The 9,447-nt window shown below is 36.5% G+C and overlaps 1 protein-coding gene and 1 non-coding gene across 3 annotated transcripts; one reads left to right on the top strand and one right to left on the bottom strand.

Moving 5' to 3' along the window:
* Positions 1–818: 818 nt before the first annotated feature.
* LOC145617603 (THO complex subunit 4B-like) lies at positions 819–4,767 on the bottom strand. 2 transcript variants are annotated; one of them, XM_081672320.1, is made up of 5 exons: positions 4,433–4,767; positions 4,164–4,316; positions 3,315–3,383; positions 3,047–3,228; positions 819–1,351 (listed from the first exon to the last, which is right to left on the bottom strand). In XM_081672320.1, exons 1-5 carry the CDS (start codon positions 4,631–4,633, stop codon positions 1,177–1,179), a joined length of 780 nt encoding a protein of 259 aa, XP_081528446.1. In that variant the 5' UTR covers positions 4,634–4,767; the 3' UTR covers positions 819–1,176. The 2 variants fall into 2 exon arrangements, with proteins under 2 accessions (XP_081528446.1, XP_081528447.1); XM_081672321.1 differs by having other exon boundaries at positions 4,164–4,295.
* Positions 4,768–4,878: 111 nt separating this feature from the next.
* Positions 4,879–4,952, top strand: TRNAV-AAC (transfer RNA valine (anticodon AAC)). Its single transcript has one exon. It is a non-coding gene; the product is annotated as a tRNA-Val (tRNA).
* The last annotated feature ends 4,495 nt before the right edge of the window (positions 4,953–9,447 follow it).

The raw sequence follows: 9,447 nt of genomic DNA, 5'->3' as shown, positions 1-9,447 counted from the left end.
GGGGCCCAAATACTCTTATAAAGCACAGTAGACTTTCACTGCCCTTTGTTTACCAAGAAACAATTGCTAAGTTGCTATACGAGGAACCAAATCTCGTAAACAGAACACTGGTTTCTTCAACTGCAAGAGACTACAACACCACACCACGTCCAGTGAGCATTTCAAACATGAAAAATCATGAGAAATCCAAACTACCTTGTTGCAAATAACAACCCAGTCACAACAGCCAGAATTGAGAGTAATATCATCAAGCAGCTAGTATATGCAAACAAGATCTAGTAGACACAATCCATGTACAGCAAATCAAGTCATCTAGCCACGTAAATCAGGTAGCCTATGTCACTTAGGCAGACTATCAACTGGTTTCAGCAGGTTGACATATACACCACACTTAGAAATTATAAATTAACCACAGCTCCATCTCTATTTATAAGCAACAAGAATCAGCTGAGATAAGATTCATAATTCGATTCTTCAAACTTCACTTTCCTGAAGACTCAAAGCCCAGGAGCAGATTTCAGGCATCTAAAAAACCTGGCTATATCAAGATCCTCCAGAGAAGATCTGGTATTTAATCTGAATAAGAATCCTTCTAACTGCCATGACAACAGGTCAGGCAAATAAGAAATTGATTTCCGCAACAAGGTAACTAACAAAACTGAAGTCTTTAACAAGTCAAATGCATAAAGACTAGCTTAAGCACCAAAAGACAATTAAAAATAGCCAAATGAGCAAACAGAGACCTACCTCATGCCCAAGCTCAAATGCCAAGATAAAAAAAAATCAGAACTTCATCAACCGCATACTGACACTCTGAATGTGAAAATTTCAAACTTCCATGATCTTGAGGGTGTCTATCCACATTGTATTCGAACAGCCAAAAAGATCCCACTTCGTTGCAAGATATATGAAACAGTACAAGTGCAAATAATCTATAACTGAACAATAACATACTAATAGCTGTTCATTAATTGGTATTAAACCCCCAACCATATGAAGTCTGATACAAAGCCCAAGCTTTTGATACCATGATCCAACTACTGCCTCAACCTGCCTTTGCCTATAATAAGATGTCGGTAGATTTAAACAAAACAGTCGAAACGACCATCAAGGACACAGTTGCAAGAGTATAGGTTTAAGACCCAAGAGAAGGCAAAAGAAAACCCATATTATGCTTTAGTTGGTCTGCATTGCTTCTGAGTGATACTTGTCCAAGTCAGCATCCAGGTCATCTACAGATACTGATGCCTTTTCCTCACGGCCTCTTCCCCTGCCACGGCCTCTGCCAGAACCAGAACCAGAACCACGGCCTCCACGAATGCGTCCCATAGCACCACCTCTTCCTTGTCCACTGTGAATGTTTAAAAAAATGGAAAAAAATATTTTAAAAAAACTGAATTATGACAACGTTATCCAAGAACAGGTAACTGACATTTTATATACCAGAAAATTCCCTGCAGATCATTACTCCCAATAATTAGATAAGAAAATTAACACACGATATATTCAGGCAATAAAAGATATATAGACTTTATCGAAAGATGTGATATCATCTCAATGATCGTTGAGTAGTATGTTGATGAGATGATATCTACTCCCTCTGTCACTTTTAAATCTTTACAGTTGGAATCTTATTTGTGGGAGAAAAATGGTTATAGCGTAAAATTTAAAGAAGTGACGGAAAGAGTAACTTTGCAGGGTAATTCAAGGTAATTAATTCATTGTGCTAGCATAACTAGGGCTTGTTTGGTTTACAGGGGAAGTAAAATCCTATGGGAACCACTTCTCAATTGCAATTCCTAGAAATTTTTTCTTGTTTGGTTTAAATCAAAGGAACTTGAAGTTCCCATAACCAACAGGGGACCTGGTAATTTGTTGCAATAAGGGAAGCACTAATTCCCATGATTATCTACTACCTCCATTTTCATTTTGTTGTTAACCAATATAAGCACACTATTGTAAATAAACTTCCAAATCAAGTTTTTAATTGCTGCTGTCCATCTCTTATTAATATAATGATAATAACAATAAGCATGTAAAAATGACAATATGAATATGATTTTCAAAATGACATCAAATAACCCACTCATTGAAACATGACGAATTATCAATACCTAGATTTTTTTTCGTTTAACTTTTAGTGGAAAGGTGATATCAATACCGAGCCTCTTTTTCAATAAAAGCCAACTCATTAGTTTGTTGCCAATTTTAAACTAAACATATTTAAATAAGATTTGTCAGAGGTTTCCATCTAAATAACATTTGGGCAAGAAAATCCAGGATAGTACAATTATCATAAATAGCAACATGCATATTATCCATTTATACCATATGTAACTCTTCTCACAGATAAAAATGAAAAAAAAATTTACCAACACTTACTATACATATATATGCATAGTTGCAAACAGCTTGGTATTCAATGACCCATTACAGTTCTATAAATACAATCTCTAATGGTCTTAGTTATTCCACTTCAATCTTCTTGCAAACCATCAAGTTTAATAAGCCTCAAGTCTCAAATATTCACAAATAATAGAATGGAAATAACAGCATTTACAGAGCATCCAGTCAGTCTGTCGGTCAATAAACCAACTTGATATTTTAGCCCTAGGGACCAGGCAATTAACTAAAACCATCAATTGTAGATCCAGACTCATTGTCAGCCTAATTATTTTACACGATTTAATAGTTGCAGATGACATAGGTATGTCAGAAATAAACAAGATAAACAGCTCAATTATTGGACATTATCCCAATATCCCCCAACCCCAACCCTGTTCAAAAGGAAAAGGGTCAGCAACAAGATACAGTTTGTAAAAGTCCCAGCCACCTTCGTATAGTAAATTCCAAGAAGTCATTATGTCAGACTTTGGTAGCAAGGAAGAGCAAGGAGTTACAAAGTACGAAGTATATAGACCAACAAAATAACACAATGCATTGCTACACCAACACATACAATTAAGTAAATGATCTGACAAGACAAAGAAAAATATCTTTAATTGTTCAAATACCAAAAAAAGGAACAAAGTATAAGAACAAGTACCTTCTAGGACCTGGTGGATTCCTACTAACACCATTAAAAACTGGAGGTAAAGCTCCCATAGCCGCAACATTTGTCCCCACGATCTCGATTTTCATTGGTTTACCATCAAGTTCTACGTTATTATACCTCTTGACAGCAGCCAGACCATCTCCTCTCCGTGAAAATACAACTTCAGCAGTTCCCTGATAAATAAAACCCAGCCTAAACATCCACAGTATAAATCCACACAAACTTCCTGGAAAAGAGGAGAAACAGAAAGCCCCAATACCTTCGATCTCCCACTCCTATCGTAATGAACAGCATAACGTTTCAGGTCACCAACCTCAGAAAAGAGCTCCTGTTATCATTTATTCCAGAAAACATTAGATTTGACACCATCCATTTCTTCTATCTATGATCAAAAAATCTGTGTATAATAGAATACAAACAACCAAGAAAAACCCAGTTGCAACAATGCTTTGTTTGGATAGCAAAGAAGAAGAAGAAGAAGGGGGGGGAGGGGTATGGAGGGAGAAATAGATACCTCGCTCTCCCTCCCCCTCCCCTTCCTTCCCCCAATCCTTTATCCAAACAAGGGAGATTGATCCTCTTCTTTTCTCTTCCCTCCCCTTCCCTCTATTTCCTCTTATCCAAACAAAGTGCAAAACTTATATCCTAACCAAATATAATGAATTCTCCAAATATATAGGAATAACAAAGTGTCGGTATAGTACGTACCAGTTCAAAATATACTACAAAAACACACTTAAATAGTAATATATGATGTTTTAAAATTAGTTTATTAAACCCCACTATTTGACAATTCAAATCATCACACAGCACTGGCAATTGGATAAATATGTTAAAAGAAATAAATAAAAAAATACCATGAATTCAATCGATTAATTAGCCACCTTGACAATTCTCAAATAATGTATACAGCTATACACCCTCTTTAGCCAAAACATACTTAATCAGCTCTAATATATGATATACAAACAAAGTTCCAAGCTAACCATAAATTTAACACTTAACGAACATCAATACCGCCTAAAATTCCACAATAGAAAAAATATAGGGAAAAAATTGAAAACCCTAAGTTTGAAAAAAAAAAAAAAAAAAAGCGAAAATTTAATACCTTGATGTCGTCATTAGAAACACCGTAATCCAAATTAGAGATGTAAAGCTTAGTTCCAGTCTCAATTGAAGACGCTCCACCACCACCACCACCACCAACACCAATACCACCTTGATTACCAAACATATCATGCTGCCAAAAAGAATCAGGTGCCTGAGATAAATAAAACCAAATCACAAACTACTCAATCAAAAATTCGAAAAATTGACAATTGTGAGATTTAAACGGCAAATAACACGAAAACCCTAGGAGAGAGAAAAGATGAAGACCTTTGACATAGGCATAGAATAAGGGGTGGCACGATTGGCGACGCGATTATTGAATCTTCTAGAAGGTCCGGTGCCGGAATGACCTCTGCCGCCGCCACCTCTGCCTCTACCGCCACCGCCGCCGCCGCCGCGACCAGAAGAAGATTTGTTGATCTTGATGAGATCGTCGAGGGACATGTTTAACCGATTTTCCATTGCCATTGAAAGATGTGAAGAAGAAGAGAGAGAAAATTGAAGGAGGAAGAAAATTGGGGGAAATACAGAGATCTAGGGTTGGCTCAAAAGAAGGATGAGAGAGAAAGTGGGAGGACGATGAGAGCGGAAAAAAAAAGGAAAATAACACTGTGTTTGTATGACTCGGAATATACAGTAGATATTTTTTTTATTTGATTGATTTGATAAAATCATCAACAAATTTTAAATTTGTGGAAAATTTAGGCAAATACGGTGTCGTGGTGTAGTTGGTTATCACGTCAGTCTAACACACTGAAGGTCTCCGGTTCGAGTCCGGGCGACGCCATTTTATATCTTGTTTTCTTTCTTTTTTTAAAATGTATGGATTAGAGTAGCTTTTAAAATTGGTGATTACTTAGCTTTACATGAATAGTAAGTTGGAAGAACTTCACATGACGAGAGGAGACCGTTTGGGTAATTATGCGATCATAGGCCTATAGCAACTAGCAAGGAATTCAAAAAGGTGCATGATTAATTAAATTTAGGTGTGTATTGAGAGCAAAGTCAACTCAAATATTACCTGAATTCAAGTTATCAAATCGAAAAAATACAGTACACCATATAATCACACATCTAAAACAGACGGTTAAGGCCTTAAAAGTATAATACATCATGTAGTATATGAATCTCTTTCTCTCTAAATGATCCTATCTGATTGTTGGTTGTAGGACAAGCCGAAAGATTTTAGAACAAAACCGGAACAAACCACAACAATGGGAGCAAATATGATTGGGATGAAAGCATCCAAGGAAGACCCCTTGACCATATGGGAAGGCAAGCACATACTCTTTCCAGGCAAATCCAAAGGGATCTTCACGTAGCCATGAACCTCACATCCACGGGATTGCCATAAGAAGGCAAGCTCAGGGAAGAACGCAGCCACTGCTGCCACCATGACCAACACACCCGTCCACATCCCTGCACGGTAGAGTGTTCGACTGTAAGTTGCTACTCGATGATAAAAAGAGCTCAAGGCTAATGAGAGGGACATCTTGATTGATTATAACAAATGTCAGATGAATTCGAGGATTCTACTTATCAGTTTGTTAAGGGGAAGAACAAGAAAATTATAAAAATTATTAATCAATAAAGAAGAGGAGGGCACACCATTACATTTCTAACATTGACTATTTCTGTTTAGAAATGGTAATGGATAACCTCACCTCAAGCATTATAGGCCATTAATTATTTAAATATAGTAGGTAAAAAGAGTTTGTAGAAGAGGATTAAGATACAGATATTGAAAGATTCAACTGTCTGGTGGTTACCCAACTAGTATGTCAGAATAAGAATATGATCCAATTATCTACTCCTGTACAATATTCAGCTTATCATAAAAAGAATTAGTCTTACCTGGGAATTAGAAGAAATGTATGCAGGAGAATTTCTCCAGTTTCCAGGACTGAATTGATCCACCTTCGAGGCCTCGATATACCCCATTGGTGCCAACTGCATCCAACGCTCCATTCTTTTAGAGCTTCAAATCATTATATCATTGCATCTCTGCAAAACAAATGTTCTACAGCCTCATAACAATTGGGTTCACAAACTGTTGTTACACCTGCCAAAAGATAATCAAAGACAATGGGTATTTTTATAGGCAACTTCATATGGCAGTCTATCTCCGCGCTGCTCTTCATCAGTCTACATGATCACAAAAGAGCAAGTGAGCAACGACAGTCACTCACCTTTTCCACATTGTCTCACCTTCAATAACCAATCCCTATTATCCATCATCAATAAATCATGTATCAATTCATCAAAGCACAACTTAAACTCCCACAACAGACCTACTCACACTAACACATTAAGTTTCACCATTAACTCTCATCAATCGCTGCAAACAGAAACCTTGTTCCGAAATATTAATATGAAATATGCATGTGTCATGGTCATAAAGCTACGCTTTCTTATCAAAGGGGGACCCATCCTTCAGAAATCAGCGATTAGACAATCCACAAGATAAAGCCAGGAATGGAGCCTATAACACGTAATCAACCTCATTTGAGCTAGGCAAGGTATTAGTATCACTTTCTCCCCCTCTCTCCCCTAGTACTTTTTATTCTATTAGGGCATGCTTGGATTGGGGGTAATACATTAAGGGGGTAATAAAAGTCAAACTAAGCAAAATGAATGTGAAAATAGGGAAGAAGGGGATAGTGATGCTGTGATTGTAAGAAGATTATGTAGTGATAGTATGGTGTGAGGTGAAGAAAGAGAAATCAATACCCTCATTTTGGGGGTAATAGTTACACTAGGGGGATGGTGGGTAACTATTACCCTCATTATGAGAGTAATAATTCCTCCATCTCTCTCTTTTCCTCATGGCACAACTAGTTTATTTCATTTGTAAGCACCATGTCTCCTACAACACCATCTCTAATTACTTTTGTTTTTTCAAGTTTGACTTTTATTACCCCCTTAATGTTTTACCCCCAATCCAAGCATGCCCTTAAGGTAAGATAATTTTGGTGAATCAAATGAACTATGTAGAAAGAAGTATTAATGTCACTTTTACATCCAACAAACACGATAGAAACAAAATCCATCTCTTAGTCAGAATACATCAACACATTGAAAAACAATGTTTAGGGCAATCATAGATGTGCCTAAAATTAGTACTTAAAATGATTTCTGAAAGTTCTCCTTCCTACCCCCCCCCCCCAAAGACACACAAAAGCATCCCTTTTGATCATTGTTGGCGCTAACTCACATAGATACAAAAGCATTCCTTTTGATCATTGTTGGCTCTAACTCACAATCCACACAAGGCTTGTAGTTAGAAATAGGACAAGCCACATGATGAAAGCACCAAACCAGAACAAGCCACAAGGACTGGAGCCAATATAACTGGGATATAAACATGATAAGAAGGTCCTTTGACCACATGAGTAGGCAAGCACAAACTAGTTCCAGGAAAATCCAGTGGGAGCCTCACATAGCCATGGACCCCACATCTATGGGACGCCCATAAAAAGGAAAACTCAGGGGAGAATATAGCCACAGCTGCCAGCAGAACCAACAATCCTGACCATAGTCCAACACGGCAGAGTGAACGACCATAAACTACTAATTGATGAAAAAACAAGCATAAGAACAATGAAAATGACATTGAGAAATCAGGAATTCTATTAATCAGTGTGTTAAAAGGGAGAATGAGCATATAAGGATTTTGCATCAGCACTAGGGGGGTGGAGAGAGAGCACCCAAGGGGTCCTAAGAACTCCTCTGACATTGACTAATTCTGTGCAGTTACTGATGTATGGTAATGGATAACCTCACCTCAAGCATTACATAACATTGACTTGTCTTTTTATGAAACATGTGAGGTTAGAGGGAGAAAGTGGAGTAAATCGTCTGTTGACTAGGCAACTTGCCATTTTGCCAACAACTAATATTGCAATTTGGAGATATGAAGAGTAATATTATTAGATCCAAATACTTAAAGAGTATCAAACAAAATAAAATTAGCCGTATCTTTATTTTATTTTAATTATAAATCTCCTTCAGAAAAAGTCACCAATAGCAATTAAAAAAAAAGTACAGCTACTTTAAATGTTTGACCAATAAGTAGCAGTACCTTTAACCCCCAGCCATATACAGCAAAAGTAATCCCAGAAAAGTTAAGCAAAAAACTTCAGTGTAGCAGGCAAGCTAGCAGTTACGGCAAAACATTGAGAATCCAAAACGCAACAATATACCAGGTGACAATGATGAAACACTACAAAGGCACGCAGTAGACCAAAATGTCTTTCATTTCTGGTTTTCAGCTGCTGTCTGCATCAATATCAATACCAGTCAGCCATTTACATGAGTAACAATGTATCTTCAGCCATTTTTGACTACCAATGACTCTGAAGCAATAACTAAACTAGCAGCATATAGATTTTCTGGGGCAGAAAAATTAATATAATTCAACCACATCCCAAAGCTGTTCACGGAAAACAGGTGAGGAGTAAACAAAGAATCTTACATAAATGTGAATCAATGCTTAGTAAACAAAGAATCTTACATTAATGTTCAATGCTTGCGAAGATAGTATACTACGATACTAGCATCTATAAGTTCCAATCAAATTCCAAAAAAAAAAAAAAAAAGAAAAAACTAAAATTCTTGATGTAACAGACTGTTGATTCAACACATCAGAATTCAGAAACTTATATAGTACCATTCATTCTCCAACTCAACACAAGGCTAGATAATCTCCCATATCATATCTTGATACCATCTGTCAGTTCTAATAATAAATGACTGTTCCATAATATTAACTCTTATTCCATACCAGCGGCATTCATATATCGAACCTTAATTTCCAGCATGTTTTAAACAAAATGACATTAATGCCCCTTCTTGACTTCAACATTTCATCAGTCATTATCCAATTCAGTAAACTAGCCGAAATGAGAAATCAGTCAGACTGAAGATTTATAACTAATCCATTAACCCAAAACCTTAGAATCCAGGGAAGGAGGGAAGATTGCAAGAAGATTATATTTACAACCTTCAGGAATATTATAGAAATGGCAATATCATGTTACACTAAATGGATTTTTAAAATTATTTAAAAATAAATAGATAACACAATTACAATTAATTCAGATAGTTAAACCAAGTTATGACTCACATATATCAACCAATGAACCTATGTTTATATGTCTGAGTACAGAGTGACTACTCAAATTAGGAGTTATATGACTTTATCAACCCCTTCAAGATTAAAAAAATATATATATAATATACTATAAATTTTAGTCTTCAGCCGATGGAAGCTCTTACCTAAA

This window comes from Chenopodium album, chromosome 26 (assembly GCF_948465745.1).
Source record: "Chenopodium album chromosome 26, dcCheAlbu1.1, whole genome shotgun sequence".
NCBI lineage: Eukaryota > Viridiplantae > Streptophyta > Magnoliopsida > Caryophyllales > Amaranthaceae > Chenopodium > Chenopodium album.
The sequence above is the reverse complement of the archived record's forward strand: the minus strand, read 5'-3'. Positions and strand labels throughout refer to the sequence as shown.